Below are 26,824 nucleotides of genomic sequence, written 5' to 3' on the forward strand. Positions count from 1 at the left end.
TAAAAGTTTCATTCCATGAAATAAATATCTCTTTTTTTTTCTTCCAAAAAAATGCTCTTAAGTTTTAAGAAACCTTTTTGCCAGTATATAATGTGTTTCTTGTATCATCTAATCCAATTCTATCATGAACATAGTTTACTTTTTTGCTACATGTTTTTTCGAAAATATTTATTTCATCTAAGCACTTCGTTATGTCGTCATTATTTTTATGTAAGCATAAAATTAAAGGTTGCATATTGCAAACTACTTGTTCTTTTAATTTTGAGCCAACCTTAAATTCACTCATCTATATTAAAAATAAAATCATTCAAATAGGAATATTCCAAAAAATTATAGATAAATTATTTGTTTATTTTAAATACAGATACATATACATATGATTATATATTTTATATATAATATTTCAGGAAAATTAAATTTATGACTTAAATATGTATAAATAAATCTTTTTCTTTATATTTTTCATTATTTAAAAAAAAAAAAATTGTCAAAAAAATCAAGTTGATATATTATATCTTTTTACATATCACATATAAATTTTAACATCAATTTGAATTTATTACAAAATAAATATATTTTAATAAGCTTTTTGTTTTTTTTTTTTTTTTGAGTTTATTTTTTTCTTTATATTCAAAAATGTGCAAATGTAACAAATAAATTTTCTTATTATATTAAAAAAAAAAAAAAAAGTTTTATGGTTTAAAATAAATTAAACCGATATTTTAGGTAAATTTTTTTTTTTTTTTTTTATGCTTTAATTTTGCTAATTAAACTATATATATTGATAAATTTTTACATTTAATTTTTTTAAATATTATCTTAGTATAATTGAAATGAAACTAGATGCCGATGAAGTATTCAGGAATTATAACCATAGTGAAACAATAAAAATTATTGACAATTTAAGAAAAGAAATAATTAAAAAGGAAGATTCAATTAAGGATTTTTTAAAAAAAAAGAATACTACTGTAATTAAAAATACAATTAAAATTAAAAACATATATGGAAGTGTGGAGAAGATAAAATCCAATTTAGAAGATATAATAGTTAATTATAATGAGCTTATAAATGATATAAAAAATAAAAATTCTCTTTATTTTAAAGAATCATACGCAAAAGAATTAAATGAATCTGAAAAAAATTTAATAAAAGATGCCTGGTTGAGGAAATATGATAAGTATGAATTTTTGTTTAAAATTTCTACTATAAATAATGAATATGATTTTGTAAAAAAAAAAAAAGAAGAATTAGTTAATTATGATTTCTTTTATTTAAACAATTATATTAACAATATTTATTTTGATATTAATAAAAGGGTAAGTGAACAAGAGTATTTATTTACTGTAAATAAAATTTATACAGATATTTTTATATGCTTAAAAGTTTTGAGTTCTATTCTTAAAAATAAAGAAATCAAAGAAAACTACACAAATATGTTTAAAAATGAAAATTGTGTTTATTATTTAAATTCTTTTGTAGAAAAGCATAGAGATAATTTTTGCGAAATATTATTAAAATTAATATATTCTTCTTTTTATAATTTAACATATAATAATTCCTGCAATATAAAAACTATACCGAAATCTATAATTATATTATTAATTTTTCACAATGAAAATAACTGTCAAACAATAGACATTGTTAAGAATGATTTATTTTATGAAATTTTTATTTCACGAATAAATCTAATAAATAAATTTATTCAAAAAAAAAGTAATATTAAAGATTTTAATTTTGAGAAGTTAAAAAATTATTTTAAAAAAATAATAAATTTGATATTAAATAGCAAGTATATATTACTGCTATTAATTGACACAAATAACGTAGAATTTCTTAAAAAATTAAAAGATGAAGAAAATTATTTTTCATCAGAACGGTATTATAATAATAAATCTGCAGAGAATAATGAAAATGAAAATATTTCTTTAATAGAAGAAAATAACAAAATTGATAGCAATACTCATTTTGAGAATACTCAAGAAAATGAAAATAAATTTTTAGATAATATGAAAAAAGAAGTGTTTATTTTACAAAATATATGCCATAAAAATGAAAGAGAAATAAAAAAAAATAAGGAATATTTCAATTATTCTATAAATAGTATTGAAGAAATAAAAAGTATTATGAATAAAAATAATATTGAGAATTTTATGTTATTGCATAAAAGTTATAAAGAATGTGTTAATAAAATATATAAATATATGATAAATTTATTACAAGAATATTATAAAAATCAATATATAATGTGTAAAGATTTTTTCAAAGAGTATACAAACATTAGATTGTTTTATAATGAAATAAAGGAAAAAATATGTACCAAAGAAAAGTATTTTAGTACATTTATAGGCAATATTAATTCTTACATAAACAATAACTATTTGAATTTTATTCTTGAAAAAGTATTTGAAATATATTTTTTCCTCTTTTTTAACAAGTCTATAACTGCAATTCCATTTTTTGACACAAAGCCAATTAATAAATGGAAATTTTTAATTAGAGATACATTTCGAAATTTATTTTATAACATATCTTTATTTTATGAGAAAAAATTTGAAATACATAATTACATATTTTATTCTTTTGTATTAAATTCCTTTTATTTCTACTATGAATTTTACAATATTGATTTAAAATTAATATACACAGAATTTTTAAAAATTGAAAACTTTTCCAACAAAAATGGTAAAATAAAAAAAAATTTTCAAAAAGAATTATCAGAATATCTTTTCACAAATAAAAATATTTCAAAGGAAAAATATTTTCATAGTGACTTCAAAAAAATTATAAAAGAGAAAATTCATCCATTAATATATTGTGCTTATAAACTAATTATATTTATTGATAGCAAAGAAATTAAGAAAACTGGAAATGTTGATTTTTTATATACGTATGAAAATACTGATTGGGATGATTTTTATAATACATTTGACGTATTTAGTAACATATTAAAATATTATAATAATGAAAATAATGACACAGATAATAATATTTCAAAAAAAAGTAATATCATATTAACCTTCTTTGAATCATTTAATGCAGAAAAAGCAGAAATAATAAATCCTTCTAATAATAAAAATAGTAAGTCATATAATTTTACCAACCTAAACAATATTAACTATACTACAGAGCATATGAGCAATAATAATAAAGATGAGGTTAATGAAGATGTAATCTCTATTAACCCTTATAATGTATTAAATAATAATGAAGAAATCCAAACAAATGAATTGTTTAATGAAGAAAATAAGGAACTTTATTTTTATATAAATCTTATTAGATATAATAATAAGCATTCATTTAGCAAATTTTTGAATTTTTATGAGAATTTTGAAAAAAGTATTGAGTCAAATGATGATAATGTAAATAAAAAGAATGATGATTCATATCTTAAAGAATTTTTAAATAAAGATTTACAAAACGAACCAAATTTTTGTTTAACTGATTTAAAAAGTATGTTTTTTACCTTGGTGTATAATATATTTAAGATTTCATTAAAATGTTTTTGTTTAGAATATTTTGATAATTTAAACAGGTATTTGGATTTTTTTTTGAATATATTATTAAATGATGAAATAAAGAATATTCTATGTGAAAGGATGAATTGTTATTTAATAAATATATTCATTTTTTCTAATATATATATAATATATATTGAAAAATTAATGGGAACAGATATGCATAGAAGTATTATAATATTCATAGTAAAAACTATTCTTCAGAAGAAAATTTATAAGATTTATTATAATTTTCTTAGTAAGCTAAAAGAGCTCTATTTTTATGAAGAAGAAAAAAGAAAGGATAAGAAAAATTTATTGAATACAAAAATAACACAATTGTATAATATCATATTACTAGATTTATGTTTTTGTGAACAAGTTTTAGATAAAAACACAATTATAAATAAATCTTTTTATGAAAATCTTATTTTAAGATATAAGGAAAATAAAAAATATTACATAAAATCATGTTTTTATTTTATTGACATGTACAAAGAAAAATATAACGTTTACAGTGAACAAAAAATTAATGAAAATAATAGAAGAAAGCATATATTATTTTTAAAATTAAATGAAAAGTATAAAAGGGGAAAAAAAAACCTTTCAATCTATTTGTTAAAAAGAATCATAGATGATATTTTAATAGAGTTAAATAAATTAGATAACCTCAATACTATAATTTTTCAGAAACACATACGCCTATCGGCTCAAAATATAATAAAAAATTCTTATTTATTATATTATTTATTTGTTAATGGTTCAACGTTAAATAATTTATTAAATACTCAAAAAAATACTATTGAAAAATCATTAGAAATTTTTAATTTTAATAAAGTTGATATGATTAATAATAATTTTATTGAAAATAAATTATTTAAATTTTTTTTATAATATATGTATATATATATATATTTAAAATAATTGTGTCTTCTTTGTATCCTCTTTATATATTATTTGCTTTTTTTTTTTTTTTTTTTTGTGCTGTAGAACATACTTTTACTTTATTCTTTTTTATTTTCATCTTTTATTTTTATGTATGTTTTTATTTTTATATAATCTTATTTATTACTATAATTTCTTTCATTTTAATATACATATATATAAGTATATATTTTTTTTAATTAAATTTTATGAAACAAACACTTAAGAACACAAATAGCTATATATTAATGTTTTGTCTTTGATTTATATACTGATAAAATTATGTTCAATTAATATTATTAATTTAACCATATTTTTTAAATAGCATCTATTGCAAAAATATATATAATTATAGAAATTTTTGACAAATGATTTTTCCTTAATTTTATTAAAACTCTTATATCCTAAGAGAATTTTCTTATAATATTTTTTTTTTTTTTTATGAAAGAAAAATGAAAAAAGCCGATGATAAAATTTATCATGAAATAAATAATGAAGAAGAATATAAAAAATTATTTGATGAAAAAAATGATATTCTCTATATAATAGACATTTATACAGAATGGTGCGGGCCCTGTATTTTTACGTTTGAAATAATTAACAAGATATATAAAAGTAATTTTATTTTTTCAGAAAGTGTAAAAATACTTGCTATGTGTGCAAATAAAATTGCATCATTAAAAAATTATGATAATAATTCGAAACCTTTTTATATAATATTAAAAAATGGAGAAATTATTCAGCAAATTCATGGATGTAATACACCTCATATTTTTTCTCTTATTGATGATCACTTAATGAATAAAAAGCTGAATTAAATAAATACAAATTTAAAATAGATGAATCAAAAAATTTAAAGAAAAAAAAAAAAAAAGTAATAAAATATACGAATTATACATAATTAAAATTACAGAATTAATTATATAGTGATATATAAAATAAATATGATAATATTAAGAATAAATATAATAATAACTATTATTATTATATTTAAATAATTATTACAGTAATAAAAAATTTCATATGAAATAAATAAAAAGGAGATTATTTCTAATATATATAATTGTGTCTTTTATTTCATGCATATAGAATTTTTTTAATTTTTATAAAAGTTCAAAAAAAAAAAAAAATTAAAATAAAATGAAAGTTATATTTTTTATTGAAATATTACATTAAAAAAATATTTTTTTATTAAATAATACTTTTATATAATTTAATCATTTATTTTTATTTTGTTTTATATTTTTTCTTTTTTTCTATTTATATGTTTTTTATTTTTTTAAGCATTCACTAATTTCATTAATTATATTTGATACAGATAATATCTCAGAATTTAATTGCTCAATTTTTTCTGCATATATGTTTCTAACTTGTTCAGGTACTTTTTTTTCGTAATTTGGATCATTAACTTTTTTTAAATAAGAATCTAAAGAGGATTGTATTTTTTTTTTTTTATTTGTCATATTATTTAATAATGGTTTAAGATATTCTTCAGTTGATTGAACATATATAATAAATTTATTTGAAATAGTATCTTTTAAGCATTTTTTTATTTGAATTTTTAATTTATCTGATAAATCTTCAACGTTATAATTAATAATATCCAAAGAAGATAATTTTGCTAGTACTTCGATTTTTTTTTTCACTTTTTCAAGAAATTTTTCATCTTCTTTGTTTTTAGCAGCAATAAAACAGTTTAATTTAGTTTTAGGTGGAATTTCAAGATTTGATATAAATGATCTGAACTGTTTTACAATACTCATAAAAGTATTCATTTCAGAATTTATTTCTTCATTATTCCATAATTCTATGTAATCTGGATAATTTGCTTCAGAAATAGAACCAAATTTGTACGGGCCAGCTGCAATTTTGTGATATAATTCTTCTGTTATAAAAGGAGAAATAGGATGTAAAAGTCTTAAACCATAGTCAAGGCAGGCATGTAGTGTTTTATTTGCATTGTAACTGTCCATATTACTACTTGGTTTCATAAGATTATCGATGATGTCATTGTCATTATTTATTTGATTTTCCCTTTTTTGATTATATATTGGACTATCATTTATTAGTTCTTTTTTTGTAATTTCTTGAGGATCTATATTTAGACGTGGTTTTATTAGTTCTAGATAAATATCACATAAGTCATAAAGCCAAAAATTATAAGAGGAAAAAGCAACTTCTGAAAAATTATAGGAATTAAAATTTTCATTTGCACTTTTTATATAAATGTTTAATCTATGTAAGATCCATTTGTCTTCCCAATTAAGAGACATGACATATTCAGGTTTGTAAAGTAGTAGATTATAATTGTCATAATTATCAGGCAACGTTTTTAAAAAAAACTTGACAGCATTCCATAATTTATTGCAAAAATGTCTATATCCAATAATTCTATTAATATCTAAATTTACATTTCTTCCTTGTTTTAAGTAAGTTAAGAGTCCAAACCTTAAAGCATCCGTACCACATTCAGATATACCTTTAGGAAATTCTTTTTTTTGTAGTTCTATTGCTCTCTTAATTTCTTTTTCTGGTAGATTTCCTTCATATAGTTTTTGATGTAATTTTTCTAAGCTAATCCCCTCAATGATATCTAGAGGATCTACCACATTTCCTTTACTTTTACTCATTTTCTCTCCCTTAGAATCTCTAATCATAGAATGTAAATAAATAGTATTAAAAGGTAATTTTTTTAGTAAATGTAAAGAAACCATTACCATTCTAGCTACCCAAAAAAATAAAATATCTTGCCCAGTTTCTAAAATAGTGTTAGGGAAATAATTATTTAAGTCATCTGTTTTTTCTGGCCATCCTAACGAACTAAATGGAAGTAAAGAAGATGAAAACCACGTATCTAAAACATCTTCATCTTGTATTAACTCAAATTTTTTATCTTCTCCTATTAATTTTTTTGCTTTTTCCATACTTTCTTCATAAGACCTACCAACTACCCATTGGTCTTTGTTATCTTCAATATTATTACAGTTGTCACTATTATTTTTACATTCGTCATCCTTTAATATAATTTTATATGCAGGAATTCGATGACCCCACCACAATTGTCTTGATATACACCAATCTCTTACATTTTCTAGCCAATAATACCAAGTATTTATGTGATGACTAGGAATTATTTTCAGCTCCTCATTTTTCACACAATTAATAGCTTGTCGAGCTATTTCAGAACAATTCAAGTACCATTGAGGTATTAACATATATTCAATAATATCATTTGTTCTAGAACACAAAGGTAAAAACATACTGTTTGGAACTTTGTCTGATAACAAATTTAATTTTTTTAATTCTTCTTGAATTTTAAATCTGCATTCAAATCTATGTAATCCTTCAAATAGTTTTCCACCATTTTCATTTATATAACCATCTAAAGTAAATATATTAATATATTTCAAATTATGTCTTTTCATCATTTCATAATCATTTTTATCATGTGCTGGAGTAATTTTCACTGCACCAGTACCATATTCCATATCAACATAAGTATCAGCTATAATGATAATTTTTCTATCTGGAATAAATGGGTGAACTAATTCTTTTCCTATTAAATGAGAATATCGTTTGTCATTAGGATGTACTGCAACTGCAACATCTCCTAACATAGTTTCAATACGAGTAGTTGCAATTTCTATTTTTTCTTCACTATCCTTTATTTTATAAAAAAATTTATATAAAACACCAACCTCAACTAAATGATCAAAGGATGGAATTTTAATTTTTGTTGGTTTTTTAATTTCTTCAAGATTAACTTCAATATCTGACAAAGCCGTTTTTAAATGAGGGCACCATGCAACTAACCTATTATCCCTATATATTAATCCACTTTCATAAAATTTAATAAATGCCTCTTTTACAGCGATAGATAACTTATCATTCATAGTAAAATATTCTCTTGTCCAGTCAACGGAAGCACCAATTCTTCTTATTTGATTATTAATTTTATTTCCATGTAGTTTTTTCCATTCATGAATTCTTTTTACAAATTCTTCTCTACCATAATCATGTCTTATTTTTTTTTCTTTTTTGTATAACATTTTTTCAACAACTGTTTGAGTTGCTATTCCTGCATGGTCTGTTCCAGGTACATATAGTGTTAAATAATTTTTCATTCTTTTATATCTAACTAAGGAATCTTGAATAGCTATTGTTAAGGTATGACCAATATGTAAGGTACCAGTAATATTAGGTGGCGGTAATATTATAACAAATTTTTTTTTATTTTCATTATTTATTAATTCCTTTTTAGGTTTAAAATAACAATTTTTCTCCCAAAAATCATACCATTTTGATTCTACTTCCTTAGGATCATATGCATCTCTCATGATTTTTAAATTTTCTTTTATATTTTTAATTTCCATTTTTTTTAATTTATTATATATATTGAATTCGCTTTTATAATGAAATATTCTCTTTAATAAAATTTTTATCATACAAAAACTAAAAAAAAAATAGATGAATAAAATAAATTACGACAAAACAAAAATAAAATAATCTAATTTTATTACATATATTTATTTGGTATTAATTATAACAAAATGTTATTTAAAAAATTCTTTTTTTTATATCAACTAAATCTTTTACAATTCATATCATATATATATAAATATATTTATATATATATTTTTAATTGCAAAATCCTATAGATATTAAATATACAGATTTTATTCAAATATTTTTCTATGTACTATTATTTAGATATACATTTCGCTTAACTGATTTTATTTAATGTTAAGATTGTTTTATATGATATTTCTAATTCTATATATAATACTTTTATATATTATTATTTTCATAATATATTTTTTTAAATTTATTGAGTTTTTGTAAAAAATTATTTTTTTTTTGTAAAACAATAAAAATATTTTAATTTTTAAGACTTCATATTACATATTTGAAAATTCAAACACAAAATATTTGTCAATATGTTAAATATTTATGTAAATACTTAAAATATTTTTTTAAACTTAATGTTTATTTTAGGAAGTTTTTACTTTTAAAATTACATACTAAAAAATCATCCTTAAAAAATATTTGATATTATCTATATAAGAAAAGTAATAACTTTTCTTTCAAAATATACAATAAAATAAAAATAAATGATATAAAATAAAGTTATTTTTATTATTAATATATGAAACTTTATATTTTTTACCACATGGTGTTTAAGTTTAATTTTATATTAGTTGTTATTAATTCTATGTATATATTCGTTTGAAAAAACATTTAAAAAAAGGGATATTTATATGGATTTTATATTTTATTTTGAAGTTAAATTTTATTATAGTAAAAAAAATTTTATATGAAGATGTATTCTATTTTTTTTTTTTAAATATGCTTATATAAAATATTTTTATTTGGTATATTTATAATTTTTTGAAAATTAGTTTTTGAATAAAATGTTACTTTATAGTAAAGAATTTAAAAAAATAAAAAAATAAAATAATAAAATAACAAATTATAAAATTAAATAGAAATGAAAAGAATAAATCTTAATAAAAATAAGATGTATAAATGTATACAAATAATATTATTAAAAAAAGAAATATAGAAATACTCAAGTATTGAAACTAAAAAAATGTGCACATTTTTATGCAAACATCACATTTGATTTCATTACCATTATTAAGTCATAAAGAGATTTATTAAAATTATTTTAAAACATATAATAATTATTTTCTATGTTGTGGTTGTACAATTTGAAATTTTTTTTGTAAATATTCATAACTAATACTATCAATTAAATTATTTCTATTTTCTATACCAAGAATATTTTAATTCCCATTTGTATTGTATATATTATTTGAGTTATTGATTGCAACAATAGGATAAATAAAATTATCTCCATTAGTATTAACAATATTTGTATGAGATGTTATATTATTTTCTTCATTAAAAGAATTTTTAAAATAATTATTATAGTTGTTATAGCACATATAAGGAAGAATATTATTAAAAAGATTATTTTTATTTATATTTATATTTCTATTAATATCATTATTTTGTGAGTTAAATATAAAGTTATTAAAGGGGAAATGATTAGTTATCATAACATTATTTGCCATATTAATTTTTAAATTATCTGTATTACCTAAATTTTCATTTACATTTTTATGTTTTGTGTAGTTTATATTATTAAAATTATTATTATCATTATACATATTGTTATTATTTGTAATATTAATATAATTTTTTGTATAATTTGTGTTACAATTTTTTAAATCATCATTAATTTTTTTGTATAACAAATTTTTATTTGTATCATAAAAATTCCATGTTAATATATTTGTATTCGTAAAATTAGTACTTTTATTTATGCTAAATTGACTACATATTATATTATTTATAGAATTATCTAGTGTATTGGGAAAACTATTCTGTATACAATTATAAAAATTTAAATTATTTAATGAATTGTTTATATCAGCCATATTAAGATTATTGGAATTTATCATACGGTTTATGTTTTGATTATTTGCTTTAGAAGTAGAAAAGGAAGTAGGAACTTTAAAATACTGAGATGCCATACTTGAACTATTAGTTTGATCATTTTTCTTGTTAATATTTTCCTTGTTTTTATTTTTTTTATATTTTCTTTTATGCTTTGTATTTAATGTATTCATATTTCCATTTTTAGTTTCATTTTGAAGAATAATATGATTTTTGCTATTTAATGTATTATCTTCATTTTTATTATTTATCAAGGAGAAATAATTATATTCTTCTAAACTATTAATATGGAAATTTTCTTTCTTATCATTTGATTTAGATGTGAAATAAAGGGGTACAGTATCTCTTCTATCATTATTAGTAGCACTAAAATTATTTAAAAAATTATTATGCATATTATAATTGTTTTCTAAATCTTCTTTATTAATAGTGTCTCTAATTTTTTTACTAGTTTCACTTTTAGTATTTTTCTTCTTTTTATTCAACTTTCTCAATTTCTTATTATTTAGAATATGGTTATTTCTAATTTCCTTTAGAGCTTTTATAGTTATTTTTATACCATTTTTTTTCAACATGTAAATCCATTCCTTTTTATAACCATTTCTTTCACATGCTAGCAAACAATATTTTTCAGCAACATTCCAAACTCCTAAGATATGAGCAGCTCTGTATAGATCTCTTATTTTCATATCTCCAAATGTTGATCTAGAAGTAGGATATAAATTATTTGATGATAAAAGTTCATCACATTTTTTAACATTTGTCATTCGTTTTTGATGTAATGCTTTTCTTAATATTGCTCTTCCATTTGTTCCTATAGGGATATCAAATCCAGGATACCATTCAATTAAATAATTATTTTGTGATTCTACGTTAGAAGAACTATTCAAATTATTTGATGAATTATCATTAAAATTATTATTCAAATTATTTGATGAATTATCATTAAAATTATTATTCAAGTTATTTGATGAATTATCATTAATAGGGTTATTCATACTATTTATTGAGTTTTCATTGAAATAATTATTCGACATATTTGTTGAATTATCATTAATAGGATTATTCATACTATTTATTGAGTTTTCATTGAAATAATTATTCGACATATTTGTTGAATTATCATTAATAGGATTATTCATACTATTTATTGAGTTTTCATTGAAATAATTATTCGACATATTTGTTGAATTATCATTAATAGGATTATTCATACTATTTATTGAGTTTTCATTGAAATAATTATTCGACATATTTGTTGAATTANTGAATTATCATTAAAAGAATTATTCAAGCTATTTGTTGAATTATCATTAAAAGAATTATTCAAGCTATTTGTTGAATTATCATTAAAAGAATTATTCAAGCTATTTGTTGAATTATCATTAAAAGAATTATTCAAGCTATTTGTTGAATTATCATTAAAAGAATTATTCAAGCTATTTGTTGAATTATCATTAAAAGAATTATTCAAGCTATTTGTTGAATTATCATTAAAAGAATTAGGTAAGTTATTTTGTTGTTCACTCTCATTATTGTAAATATTTTCCAAATTATTTTGAGAATCGTAGCCAAAAGAACTATCCAAGTTATTTTGCTCTTCTTTATTAAAAAGGATATTAATATTGTTATGAGAATTGTCATTAAAAAAAACATTTATGAAATTTTCCTTATTTAGCTCCTTTTCTATCATGTTACTTTTTAAAGAGTTCACTTTTGAACAAATTATTTCCTTTTCATTTAAGTTTTCTTGAAAATTTCCTTTTAATTTTTTTCTTTCTATGTTGCAATTTTCATCATCAGTTATATTTTGTCTTGCATATTTTATTGAAAAATCATCTGAATAATTTTTATAGCTCTCTTCATTTAAAATTAAATTATTTTCATCTATTTTTTTTTTGGTATTTTCATTTATAAATGAATTTACTTTAGAACACTCAGTTATATCTTGAAAGGTTTCAATACTATTTGAATTCTTCAATTCATTTTCACAGCAATTTGATATATTTAATTTAATTAAATTTTCATTCATCTTATTTTCATTATTAGAGTAATTATTTCTAATTTGATCAATTTGAAATTCATTATGAAACTGTTTTTCATTTATTACATTTTCTAATTGCTCTTCTTTGATGCTATCTGTTTTCATTCTGAAGAAATTCAAATTATCTTTATCATTTTCACTTTTGTCAATATTTATATTTACACCTATATTTTCATCTTCAGTATTTTTATTATTAAATAAATTAATATTTTGTAATTTGTTGAAATCTAGGCAATTTTCATTTTCCTTTTTTATTGTATCATCAAATATAAAAACATTTTTACTATTTTCTCTATTAATAAAATATATTTCTTCTTTTTTTTTGTTTTGCTTTTTTTCTCCTTTTTCTTCATCTTCCTGCAATTCTTTTTTGTGACAAATAGAATTTTTTTTAATTTCAGTATCTTTTAATGAATTGAATGATTTGTGTAATTTTTTTAAATTATTTATATTAGAATTCGAATAATTCAAATTATCACATTTCTCATAATATCCGTCGTACTCATATTTGATAATATCATTATTTAATTTTTCATTTTTACATATGCTATATATTTCATCATTTTCGTAAGTATTTTTTATATAAACATTATTTAATGTATGTTTATTATCAAGAAAATTGCTCATTTTATCATTATATTCATTATTTTGTATAACATTTATGCTTTTTTCATCATTATTAATATACATTTCTTTTATTAAATTACTATTTCTATTTTTTTCATAATGGTAATGGTGTTCTATGTTTTTATATAAAGGCTCCTTAATGTTTTCTTTTTTTTTATCGCAATTATTTGATATTTCACAATAAAATTTGTTCAAATTCATATTGTCTTCATTGAAACATATTTCATCTTTGTACAAGTTTTCTTCTTTTGTACAATTAAACTCATTGTTTTTCAGATAACCATTGTTACTTTTTTTAATTTCATTATTTTGCATTTTGTATCCTAAGTTATTTTCTGAATTATTTATTGTTTGATCATTATCTGAGTTATTATCCTCTGCTTTATTAATACTATATAGCTGATTTAAATTATTTACGTTTTCAATGTTATCTATGTTGCTTAAATTATTAGTTATATTAAGATTATTATTTATATATATTATATTAAGTGTATTATTAGTATTGTCTTTCATATTTGAATCCTTTTTATTTATTAATTTGTTATATATATTATTATCCTTAATACTATCAACTTTTGTATACTGATTATTTTTTATGTTGCCTGAATTCACATCATTTACATTAATAATATCATTTTTTTTTTTAATTATATTGGATTTTTGTATTTTATCTGAATGATTTTGAAGGTTTTCACATGTAAAAATATTATTTGTTTCATTTTTATTTAAATTATTTTTTTTAATTTTATTTGTATTGTTTCCATTTTTTGCAATACTTCTACAAGATGTGAAATTTTCTAAGTTTTTATCTTTATGATTTAAAAAGTTTTCATTTTCAGGAATACATTTGTTAATATTTTTAAAATTATTGTTTTTAATTCTTAATAGATTCATATTATTTTGATCTATTTTATCATTAATATTATTATTTACATGTATAGTATTCATATTATTATAAATATCCTCTAAATAATAATCATTAGTATTTGTTGGAATATCATTAAAGTTATTATGACCTAAATCAATACCATTTATATTTGAGCTATTAATATCAGCAGAATTTAAATATTTTTCTTGAATACTATACCAATCATTTTCACAAATATAATTATTTTTATTTTTATCATATCTATCAATATTCATCACATGATTATCTTTTATGCCAATATCATTAATAGTATTAATATCTTTATATGAATTATTATTAGTTCTATTAAAATTATCATTTTTATTTTTCTCAATACTATATATAATATTTGAATCCATTTCATTGTTCAAAATTTTGTTATCATTGGCCGAATTATTAATTATAAAATAATCATTTGAATAGTCATCAGACATACTATTATATATATTTTTACATTCATCAGAAACATTTTTATCTAAAACAATTTTATTTTTTTCGTGATTAAAAATGTTATTAAAATTATTAATAGCAAATTTATTATTAAAGTTAATATTATTATTAATTTCATTGTAATCAATATTGTTTTCTTGGTATGTTTCCAAATCAAATTTTTCATTATTGCAATTATCGTCTTTTTCATAAGTGTCAATAATATTATTTTCCTTAAAGTTGCTAATATCATTTTTGTTGTAATTTAACTTGCAATTATTTAAATAAATATGATCAAAACTAGCTAATTCATTTTTTTTATTTTTACTTAAAACACTCAAAATTTCATTATCATGGCAATCTTCCCCTTTTAAATCATCACATATTTTGAAAAAACTTTTTTTTTTATGAGATTCATTTAAATTAATTAAATTTCTAATACTTCCAGACAAATCTTTTGTAGAGTCAAAATTGTTTTCGTTGTCTTTTTCAAGACTAAAACGATTTAAAATATTAAACGTATAATTTTTCTTTTTTATACTTTCATTGTTGTTTATATTTTTTTCAAAATACTTATATATATAGTTTTTATTTATAACTTCATTAAAATGTTTATCACTTAATTTACTATTAATAATGTAGATGCTATTCATTTTTTTAATTTTTTCATTTGAATATTCTTCATTTATCTTGTTATTTTTTCTTCCTCTATATTCTTTTGAGATCCTTTTTTCAACTATATAATTTTTGTTTTCTTTATTTAATATTTTTGATATTTTTCTATTTTCTTCTATATCTTCATTTTCTTTAGAGTAAAGCATATGATCATTTTTTACATAAGAATCATTCAATTTTTTGTCCACGGATTTCTCCATATTTTTCTTTATCAATACATATATATTATCACTATTGCATTTATTATTTTTTCTATGAATAGTTTCATAAGTATACTTTACTTCTTTCTCATTTATACTTTTGTTTTTACATTTTTTGAAGAAGAGAATTTCATTTTTTCTCATTTCTTTTATTTTTTTCTCATTTTTCATACATTTTAATTCAAAAAAACAACTTTTTTTACACCAATAAACTTTTGGTTTCAGTAAATTTTTTTTTTTTTTTTCTATTATGTTATATGAACAGTTCACTTCATTAAATTCATTATTTTCCTCTAATTTAAGGAATCTCTTGTTTTCTCTATTTTTATTTATGATAAAACTTTTTCTATTTATTTTATTAAAATGATCTTCATTTATAATATGTCTACATGAATTTTTATAACAGTTATATAAAAAATGTATGACAGTATCATATTTGTTTTTAACATTTTTTGTAGATTCATTATAATAGGACAATATATTATTATCATTTTCTTTTATAGAAATTATTTTCTCTTTGTTAATAATTTTTTCATTAATTTTATTAAAATAATTAAATATTCCACTATCTTTTTTAGTACTACCTATATTATCACAGAATAAAATTGTGCTACTATTTTCGTAATTATTATAATTCACATTTATGTAATTATTTTCTTGTAAATATTTTTTTAAATTAGCATTTTTATTTTCTGTAAAAATATTTAATGAATGTAATTCTTTAAATTCTCCATCTTTAAAAATTTCTTTTTTTTCATTATTGTTTATAGTGCAACAATTTTCTATTTTTATTTCATCCTTTTTATCACAATTACTTCCATTCACATCATTTTTTTCATTTTCGATTTTTCTAAACTCATTTATCATTCTTAAATTTACTTTTTTATTATAAAAATCATTTTTTTGAGCAATTTCAGATTTACAACTACTTGTACATGTAGTACTACATGTCCTATAAAATTTACTTTCATCAGAATTTTGGACTTTTTCTGAATGAATTTCATTGAAATATTTGTTTAAATCTACTCTATCTTCATTAATTTTTTTACTGTTTATATATTCATAGCAAGAGTTACCTAAATTTTTGTCATTAGACTTTATTATATCATCATCATCTTTATTTTTATAATAATTTTTTCTTATATTTGATAATCCTACTTGTAAATTGTTTTCACAATTTTCTAAAAAATCATCAGTTTTTATATCTTTATTACCATGTACAATCCTTTCCTGTGTTTCCGAGCAAAGATTCTTATTAAAATGTTTCATTCCGTTCTTCAGATTATCATTATTATATTTGTTTTTATGACTGTTTACATTTCTAATATTTAATTGAATTTTATTATTATTAATATCATCGTTTTTGCTATTATGATTTTTATTTTCATTATTTTGTGCTAACAAAGAGCTAGAACTGCTTACATTATTAGGTTTTTTACTGTGACTATTAACTTCAATATTATTTTTATCATTAATATAAGTTCTATTTCTATAATTATCAACATTTTTTCCTTGATTGCAATTTTTTAAGATATTAAAAGAATTTAAAGGATAAATATTTTGAAAAAAATCTTTACAACTATTTTCATTTATGCCACTATTTAAATTTTTCAATTCATTGTCACTATGAAATTTTTTTTCCTTATTTACAATTTTTTCAAAACTATATTTTTTTATAATATTTATGTTCCTATTTGCAGTGCTGTTGTGTAAAGGTATATCTAAAGCATTTATCAATAAATTATCTTCATTAAAAGAAGTATCTTTAAATTTATATTGTGTTTTTTCATCATTATTTGAATAATTATTCGAACTAAATTTTTTGTTTCCTTTTATGTTGTATTTTTCATTATTTATTCCTAGTTTTTTAGAAGAAATATCTTTATATAATTTTTTAATGTTAAAATTTTTTAAGTTTTCTATTTTGCCAAATGTAGAATTATTAATTTTTTTAATTTTCAAATTTTGGGGTCTCTTTAATTTTGTATGTATAGATGAAGATGAAAAAGTATTTGCTCTTTTATGTATTTCATTAATTTTAATATAATTTTTTCTTTTATTTTCATCTTTTTTTATAGATATTTTTTTATGAAAATTAAGTACATTTAAAATTATATTTTTATAAGATATCTTTTCTATTTGAAAATTATTACAAGAAGTGTTTCTAAAATTAGCTAATAACTTACTTTTCTTTAGGTATTTTCTTCCTTTTCTCTTCATTTTATAAAAGTCTATATCATCATAAGAAACGATATTAATTTTCTCGTAGTCTGTAATTAAATTTAAATCGTTTTCTAAGTATTCTGACTTTGTTGATTTATTTTCAAAATTTTCTATGAATCTTTCTTTTTCGTTAAAAACATTTTTTGCATTTTTTAAATTATTCAAAAGAAAAAAAAAATTAAAGCCACTCTTTTTTCTATTGTTAAAATTCGAATTTAGTTTTTTTAAAAGTTTTATTTTCTCATCTTCTGATAATTTTAAACTAATTTTAGATAATCTCAATTTATTTTCCCTTTTTGAAATTTTATCATCATCTTCATTCCAATTCAAGTTTTTACTCTTCTTTGTTATATCATTTTGTTTTTTTAGAATACTAACGTCTTTTTTTTCTTTTCTCCTTTCTATATTATTGGATATATCAAAATATTTATTTAACAATTTTTTTGAATTTAGAATGGGAATTTTCTTATTTTTTATTTTTTTACGTACATTAATTTTTCTATTATTTTCGTAGTTTCCATATTTTGTATCATGTTTAATTAAGTATAAATTTTTTATTTCTTTTTTTGAAGTACTATCTTTTATATTATTCTTTTCATATTTTTTTTGTTTTTCCTTTTCTTTTATTGTATCATTTGTTAAATCATAAAATTCATGATAGCTAGGAATAATGCAATCAGAAAATGTGTTAATATTAATTCTATCATAAAAATAGCTCTGGAATATATTCTCAAATTTATTACTATATTCACAATTTTCTTTGAATAATAAGGAACCATGATTTTCATAATAAAAAAATTTATTAAATTCTTCTATTTCTTCTTTAAAAGTTTTATCATGTATACTGTATGTATTTCCTAAATCATAAAAAATATGGTGAAATATTCTTTTAGTTTCATCTTCTATATTTAATTTATTTTCATTAAAATAGCTATTGCATGCAAAATACGATTTTAATTTTTCTAAAAAAAGTAGATATTTATCTAATTGTTCACAATATTTTGATTCAGATGCATACATCTGATTTGAACTGTAACACATTATTTTTTTTTAGGATTCTTATAATGTTAAATAAAAGTATAATATAGTAATAACAAAGAAAAAAAAAAAAAAAGAAAAAAAAAAGAAACAATATTTCCTATGCACAGGAAAAAAGAGATCGTTAATCTAATTTTCTTTTTATCTTTATCATGAAAGGTAAAAAATTAAAGATAATTATTAAAAAAAATAATATAATAATAATTTGAAGAAAAAAAAATAGAAAAAAAAAAAAAAAATAATATATATAGATAAATATGGAAAGAAAAGATGAATACATATTACTTTATAGTTTTCTTTTTCTTTTTTTTTTTTTTGCATAAGTGAGCTAATAATGGTATTTATTTTCTTGAGTTATTAAATAAGAATAAGACATAAATGATATATTTTCTATTATTTGAAAAAAAAAATTATTATAAAGAAAGCATGATCAAATAATTAAATAATGTGAAACATTTTTTTTATTTTCTAGAATTAGTTTAGAAAGATAAAATATTTTTATGATATAAAATATTTATTTTTACATTAATTTTTTTTTTTTAATGTACATACAACACAAAATACTATAAAAAGAAAAATCAAAAAAAAAAAAAAAAAACTCAAAAAATTTAGAAAGAAAAATAAATTATCAAGAATATATATTTTAAATTATTCTAGGCATGTCTACATATAAATATATATATGTATATATTACATATGACAATAATATCAAAGCAAATGTCTTTTAAATTTATAATTATACAATGAAATTTTATTTTTATTTTTAAAGGAAAATTTTTTCTATTATTTTCATTTGTTATCTCATTTATTATTAGAACTTATAACTAATTCTTTAACTTGAATATTTGTTGTCTATTTTTAAAATCAAGTTTCATACAAATATATTTTTAGAAAATGAACATTACAAAATTACTTTTTTTGTTCTTAATTATGCTAGTAAATGAAATAAAAGGAGCAAAATGTTCAAACGAAAAGGAAAAATTTTCTCAAAACATAAGTTTCATACAATCAAAAGTATAAAATATGATTTTAATAATTTCTTTTTTTTCTTAGATTTTGAATATTTAATGTTTTAAAATATTTAATAGGTTTATCTAAACCAATATTTTTTATCAAAAAAAAAAAAAAAAGAAAAAAAAATCACTTTTTATTTTTTTTTGTAGAAAATTAAAATAAATGCTCACTTTTTTTATACTTATTTTTTTCCTTTTAGATAAAAAATGATGAAAAAATTATGCCTGGTACTTTTGATTTATTTTCTGCTAAACCAACATCTATACAACCAAATTTTAATTTCTTCTTAGAAGAAAATAGTAATGTAATATAAAAGAATAAAAAATTATAATTATGATTAAATTGATGTAAAAAAAAATTAGATAACTTTATAATTTTTGTAATATCCATTTTTTCATCGATACAATTATTCGTAGAATTTTTCGTTATTCAATAAAATAAATAAATATATATATATACTATATGGTGTTTTAAATATATTTTTTTTTAATAAATTTTTCTTTTTCCTTTATTAGTTTTGGTTGCGTCGTACTTTAAATAATGAAAGTAAAATAAGATAAAATAATATTTAAAAATTATAAGAATTAAGAAAGAAAAATTTATATAAAAATAAAAGGAATTGTATTTATTTTAAAAAGTTTATGTGTATGTTTCATATTTTTAGAAAATAGAAATATAAGAAGAAATTTTGCTGATTTTCAAGAATTAAGACAAAATGATATACTAAGATTTCAAGAGTTAATGATAATACAAAATGAACAAATAAAAATGATAAAGAGTGTCATTTTTTCTATTTAATAAAATATAAGAAAATAAATTATATATTATCTTTATTGATGATATCCCTTTTTTTTTTTTTAAATGAAAGTTCAATTAATTCATTTTTACTTTGTTTTTTTGTCACATGCCATTTTTATTACATTATTATATTAACTTTTATTATTATTATTATTATTTTTTTTTTATAAGTTTTTAAATATATTTACAAAGGAAAATACATAAAACTAAATTATTTTTTCTTTCATGAATTTAGAAAACTAGATATGTAAAACATAATAGTTGATAAAGTCAACATCGAAATTTTTTTTTTTAATATTATTAGTTTTTAAAATGTAAAATCTTTTCATTCATTGAAAAAAAAATAAATTAAATAATAATTTTTTATATTTAAATATTTTAAATATCAAATAAGGAAAAAAAAAAATGAAAGAGAAAAGAATAAAACAATTATAAATACATATATATATTTCCGTAATTTTATAATTTTTTTTTCTTTTCATTTAATATTTAAAAATTTAATATTTCATCAAATTAATGAGTACTCATTTCTAAAAAAGTGTAAAAATTAAATACAAATAATATATATAATTTTTTTTTTTTTGTTTAAATCATAAATTGTTTGTAATACCTTAAAACTTTTTGAGATATTTTTTAAAAAGCTTAAAAGGGATTAAGTTCAAAGATATGATGATAATTTTTAAATGGGATTTTGTTTTTAAAATTACTGATTAACTCATGAAAAGATACTATTTTGAGAAAAAAAAAAAAAAACAGATTAAATAAAGTATACATAAAAAAAAACAAAAAAAACATAGAATAAAAAATTAAAGTGAATAATGAATATACCAAATTTAGTTGATCTTAACAAGTTAAAAGAATTAAGGAAAACTAACCCAAAGAAGGCTAAAAACTTTATAAAAAAATTAGTAAAAGAAAAATTTTACATTAAATAATTTAATAATATATATATTTTTAATATTATATATATTAATAATTATAATACCACAATTTTATATTAATTATATAAAGGAAAAACATAATTCTATTAAATGAATAATAATTTATTTTTTATAGAAAAAAAAGGTTGCAAGGGAGAAAAAAAAAGAAAAAAAATATAGTAAATTAAATAATTTTAATGAAAATAAAAGTTCATTAAGTAATTTTAATAATGAATACTATGTAGAATATATAGAAGAAGGTAGATAAATATATATATATATATATATAGATGAATAATAATGAATAAATTTATATCTAATATATAGAATATTAATATAATTTTTATATAATTAAAGAAGACATTATAAATATACCATATAAAAGAAGTTATATTAATAAATAAATATTTAGAGAGGACATTGTTTAACTTATATATAAATCGTTGATAATATTTTATATTTTTAGTATTAATGTATAAATGATATAGATCATAAATATATATTTAAACTTATTTAAGATTTATAACAATTTAATATTTAAAGAAAAATTTTTTCTTGTTCACAATATTTTTGTTTTAAGACAGTGTATGCTTTGTTAGTTTACTTTTTTTTTTTTTTAAATTACTCATTTTTATTAAGAAGTGTGTTATATATATATATATATATTTTATTTTCCTCAGAAATCGATGAAGAACTTTCTAGAAATTTTGAAGATGTATATAAAAAATTTAAAGTTAATAAAGAAACTAATATAGAGATAGAAAATGATGTAGATGATGAGAAAAAGGTAATTTTAGATGATACATATTCAGATGAAGATGATGAAGAAGAAGGAAGAACAAAAATAAATAAAGAAAATATTTCTAAAAAAGCATTAAAGTTGTTAAATAGACCATCAGTAATGAAATTAAAAGAATTTGCTAAAAAACCAGAACTCGTAGAAGTGTGGGATACTACAGCAAATGATCCTTTTTTTTTTGTTTGGTTAAAATGCTTAAAAAATTCAGTTCCAGTTCCTCAACATTGGTGTCAAAAAAGAAAATATATGCATGGAAAAAGAGGAATTGAAAAAATTCCTTATAGATTGCCACCACATATAGAAGATACTAAAATTAGTGAAATCAGGCAATCAATAAAAGAAAAAGAAGAGCAAAAATCTTTAAAACAAAAAATGCGTGATCGTGTAAGGCCTAAACTGCATACTATGGATATAGATTATCAAACATTACACGATGCTTTTTTTAAATATGCAACAAAACCTAAATTAGTAAAATTTGCAGATATATACTATGAAGGAAAAGAATTTGAATTAAAAACAAAAAAATTTTGTCCAGGTATAATTTCTGAAAGATTAAGAAAAGCTTTAAACATAGAACCAAATGAACCGTTACCTTGGTTATATAATATGCAAAAATATGGATTACCTCCTTCTTATCCATATTTAAATATTCCTGGTTTAAATTCTTTACCTAATGAAACTTCAAGTGGCAATAAACTACAAGGAGATGATAGTATGAAATTACGAAATGAGAAGTTAAGTGAATCAGGAAGTATTGTTTATGGAAATTTCCTATCCTATAATATGAATGAAAACAACAATAAATATGCAGATGATTTCTTATGGGGTGAGGTTGATGAGAAATATGAAGATTCAGAAGAAGATTCAGAAGAAGAGAAAGGAGGAGATGAAAATGAAGAAAAAAAGAAAAGTAAAGATATAGGAGAAAAGGAAAAAAATGAAAACTTAGACTCTGAAAATATAAATCTAGATTTAAATGAAAATCAAAATGAAGATTTATTAAAAAATAATTATTCAAGTGGAATTTATAGTGTAGTTACTAACTCAAAATTAAATGGTACATATACTCCTTATGTAGAGAGTGGATTAGCATCTGTTGATTTAACCTCATTTATTTCTGGTTATGAAACACCTAAATACGTGTATAATACTAATTATATGAATACGCAAAATATGAAACCGTATACAATTTTACAAAAAGAAGAAGTTCCAATTTCTCAAAACAATTTATTTTCCTCAAATATTAAATATAAAATTAATCCATCTGTTCCCAACATGAATAAAATCTCTAATATATCAGAAGGTATTTTGACTCCATACACAGTTAGTGGTATAAACACTCCATATATACAAAATGAACTATCCAAAAATTCTTATGATAATACCAATAATTCAAATATAGAAGATATAAAAAAAGAACTAAATAAGTTTGAGGAAATATCTAATAAAGTAAAACTTGTTTCAGCACAAGTAGACAATTCAAAAAAACCAAAAAAAGATGAAAAAAAAAAAAAAAAAAAAAAATACTTCAAATTTTAAACAAAAATAAAGAAGAAAATATAATATATATATATATGTATAATTAAAATAAATGTACATATAAATTTACATATGATTCAATTACTTGTAATTTGTACTGCTAATAAATATATTTTTTTTTTTATAAATATTTTTAAGATTCTTAAATAAAATTTTGAATTTCTGTTTTTTTAATTTTTAAAAGTAAAAATATGCAATTAACACCATTTTTGAGTATTTAATATTTCTCTTCTTTATAACTTTTTTTTTTATATTTCAAAAAAATATATATTCAATAAACATTTTTTTAAATTTTGTATTAAATTAAAAAATATATATACATATAAAAAATAAGACTGTTTTTTATCTTTTGGTTAAGTAGGTTATTTCAACTTCAACATTTTGCTGCAATTCATAAAAATTCTTAATAATTGAAACCTTTTTTATATATACTTTGCTAATATTTTTTTTTCAAAAAAATTTATTTTATTTGTCTAATATCTTATTTATTGTTAATATAAAATGCGCAAAAATATTTTTACTAAAAAATTATATATGTATTTTATGTAATTACATTAAAAATACGAAAAATAAAAAGTTCGTAGCTTGTAGTAAAGAATGTATTAATATTATTTTGATAATAAAAAAAAAAAAGAAAAAAATTTGAAAAAGAAAACAAAAACAATAGGAAATAAGAATATCGTTGTAATAAAAAGAATCATTGATATTTAATTTATAGATTATTATATTGTAAAAAAAAAAAAATAAAGGAATAATGAAAAAAAAAGGAAAAAGCAATGATGATAAAAAATTAATTTTATTTGATATTATGCTTCAGAGTGAATCTTTTTTCATTTTGAAGGAATTAGAAGTTTTAGCTCAGAAAAGAGGAGTTCGTTCTATTTTTGTTAAGGGTTAATATACATAATGATATATATTTATAAATATATATTCACTATTTTATTAGAATAACAATTTAACTTTAAATTATAACTTTTCATTAAATATAGATTTACTTCAACAGCTAGTTGATGATAATAAAGTTAAGTCTGAAAAAGTGGGATTACAAAACGTTTTCTGGTTAAAAAATGAAAGTACATAAATTATAATTTTTTATTATTTTTTATTTATTATGAATTTTTTTTTTTATTTATATAAGGGTACTAAAAACTGAAGAATCTTCAAATTTAGAGAATAAATATCAAAAGTTGAAGTACTTGTCTTCTATTAGAATATGTTATTTAATACATCCTAATGTATATGAACTTTTTCTTTTTATAGAGAAAAAAAAGAAGAGTATGAAGAAATTATAAAAACAGAAAAAGATGGATATGATCAATTAGTTAATACTTTAAAATTTTCTGAAGTACACATTAATTTTTTTTTTTTTTTGCTATCCTTTATATGTATTTGTTCAAAGTTTTAACATATATATTTATGTAAATATAATAGGAGGAATTAAAGAATAAAATAGAAGAAGTTAACGAACTGATACATATATTGGATAGAAAAAAAATAGAATTAGAAAAGTTAAAAAAAACAGATATAAAAGAAATAGAAAAAATGCAAATTCAAAATAAGTGTGCTGTTGAATCAATACATAGGTGATCAAATAATGTTGCTATATTATTAACTATTATTATTATAGATGTTATAGAAATTTCTTTATTTTACTATTAATACTATTATTAATATTGTTCCTAATTTTATTCTTAATATATTATTATTGTAATAAATATATTTATATTCTCTTTTATTCACAATAGCTACTGTTCTATTTTTCTTTTTAACTTAAAAGGTGGAATAACAATATTTTTATAGTAAAGCAGTGGATTCAAAATAGAACTGATAAACCAGGAGAAATAGTTGATAGATTACTAGGAATGTAATTTTAATTTAAAAAAAAAAAATATAAGTGTGATTCTAATTTTAAATTAACTTAAAATTATGAATTAGAAACATATATGTATATATGTGCAATTATTATTATTTTTTTTTTTTTTATTTTAGTAAAGATATATTTCATAATTGGAATTCATAGTATATAATAGCTCCAAACAGTAGTGCTGTATTGTTTTTTATTTTATTTGTATTAAATTATAAATTAATATATAATTATAATGTTTTATATATAAAGAACTTGAAATATATTTAAATTTTTTATAATATTTTAATTCTATCTTAAAAAAATGTATAATAAAAAATCATATATACTTAAAAAAATAAAAAAGACATTCTTTTTTTAAAAACAGAAAACTTATTTTTAAAAATATAATTACAAATTCTATATGATTAAAATAATTTAAAAATAATAAAATTAGAATATAAAGCCTTAAAGATTTTTTTACAAAAAATTTAAATTTAAAATATAAAATATAAAATTTTTTGTATTAGTTAACCATCAATTGTTTTATTTTTTTTTAAGTATGAAAGATATGTTCTAAAATTAAAAAATATAAAAAATTTAATATTTCATAATATATATATATATATTGTCTTTATTATAAAAATGAAAAGTTGCTAAAAAATATAAACAGGATTTATAAAATTTCTTTACTTTTGTTACTATTTTATTTTTATTTCCTCGATTTCCGTCAATAAGGTTACTGTATTTAATTTATATATATATCTTTTTTAAGTTCTTTGTATTTGTAAATTTTTATTAATTTATTAAAATTTATTTGAAAAAAATTGAAAAAAATTTAAATGTAATTAAAATTACACGTACAGAAAATTCATATTTAATTTTTTT

The 26,824-nt window shown here is 18.6% G+C and overlaps 8 protein-coding genes across 8 annotated transcripts; 5 read left to right on the top strand and 3 right to left on the bottom strand.

Annotated features, from left to right (window-relative positions):
* Positions 1-64: 64 nt before the first annotated feature.
* PRELSG_1218600 (conserved Plasmodium protein, unknown function) lies at positions 65-286 on the bottom strand (the record flags this gene model as incomplete). Its single annotated transcript, XM_028677965.1, has 1 exon — positions 65-286. One exon carries the CDS (start codon positions 284-286, stop codon positions 65-67), a length of 222 nt encoding a protein of 73 aa, XP_028534302.1.
* Positions 287-833: 547 nt separating this feature from the next.
* Positions 834-4,388, top strand: PRELSG_1218700 (conserved Plasmodium protein, unknown function; the record flags this gene model as incomplete). The annotated part of the gene is made up of 1 exon (XM_028677966.1): positions 834-4,388. The coding sequence occupies one exon, from the start codon at positions 834-836 to the stop codon at positions 4,386-4,388; it is 3,555 nt and encodes a 1,184-aa protein (XP_028534303.1).
* Positions 4,389-4,870: 482 nt separating this feature from the next.
* On the top strand, positions 4,871-5,236 carry TLP1 (thioredoxin-like protein, putative; the record flags this gene model as incomplete). The annotated part of the gene is made up of 1 exon (XM_028677968.1): positions 4,871-5,236. The coding sequence occupies one exon, from the start codon at positions 4,871-4,873 to the stop codon at positions 5,234-5,236; it is 366 nt and encodes a 121-aa protein (XP_028534304.1).
* A 453-nt stretch (positions 5,237-5,689) lies between these two features.
* Positions 5,690-8,863, bottom strand: PRELSG_1218900 (valine--tRNA ligase, putative; the record flags this gene model as incomplete). The annotated part of the gene is made up of 1 exon (XM_028677969.1): positions 5,690-8,863. One exon carries the CDS (start codon positions 8,861-8,863, stop codon positions 5,690-5,692), a length of 3,174 nt encoding a protein of 1,057 aa, XP_028534305.1.
* Positions 8,864-10,204: 1,341 nt separating this feature from the next.
* Positions 10,205-19,026, bottom strand: PRELSG_1219000 (conserved Plasmodium protein, unknown function; the record flags this gene model as incomplete). Its single annotated transcript, XM_028677970.1, is given in 2 exon segments — positions 10,205-12,100; positions 12,103-19,026. Coding segments are annotated over 2 exon segments (8,820 nt in total).
* An 891-nt stretch (positions 19,027-19,917) lies between these two features.
* On the top strand, positions 19,918-20,835 carry PRELSG_1219100 (conserved Plasmodium protein, unknown function; the record flags this gene model as incomplete). The annotated part of the gene is made up of 4 exons (XM_028677971.1): positions 19,918-20,037; positions 20,237-20,341; positions 20,553-20,583; positions 20,702-20,835. The coding sequence occupies 4 exons, from the start codon at positions 19,918-19,920 to the stop codon at positions 20,833-20,835; spliced, it is 390 nt and encodes a 129-aa protein (XP_028534307.1).
* An 818-nt stretch (positions 20,836-21,653) lies between these two features.
* SF3B2 (splicing factor 3B subunit 2, putative) lies at positions 21,654-24,093 on the top strand (the record flags this gene model as incomplete). Its single annotated transcript, XM_028677972.1, has 3 exons — positions 21,654-21,743; positions 21,892-22,015; positions 22,436-24,093. 3 exons carry the CDS (start codon positions 21,654-21,656, stop codon positions 24,091-24,093), a joined length of 1,872 nt encoding a protein of 623 aa, XP_028534308.1.
* Positions 24,094-24,847: 754 nt separating this feature from the next.
* Positions 24,848-26,113, top strand: MND1 (meiotic nuclear division protein 1, putative; the record flags this gene model as incomplete). Its single annotated transcript, XM_028677973.1, has 7 exons — positions 24,848-24,986; positions 25,083-25,152; positions 25,232-25,285; positions 25,354-25,438; positions 25,525-25,676; positions 25,871-25,957; positions 26,083-26,113. The coding sequence occupies 7 exons, from the start codon at positions 24,848-24,850 to the stop codon at positions 26,111-26,113; spliced, it is 618 nt and encodes a 205-aa protein (XP_028534309.1).
* Between the last annotated feature and the right edge of the window lie 711 nt (positions 26,114-26,824).

Source organism: Plasmodium relictum (genome assembly GCF_900005765.1).
Source record: "Plasmodium relictum strain SGS1 genome assembly, chromosome: 12".
Lineage (NCBI taxonomy): Eukaryota > Apicomplexa > Aconoidasida > Haemosporida > Plasmodiidae > Plasmodium > Plasmodium relictum.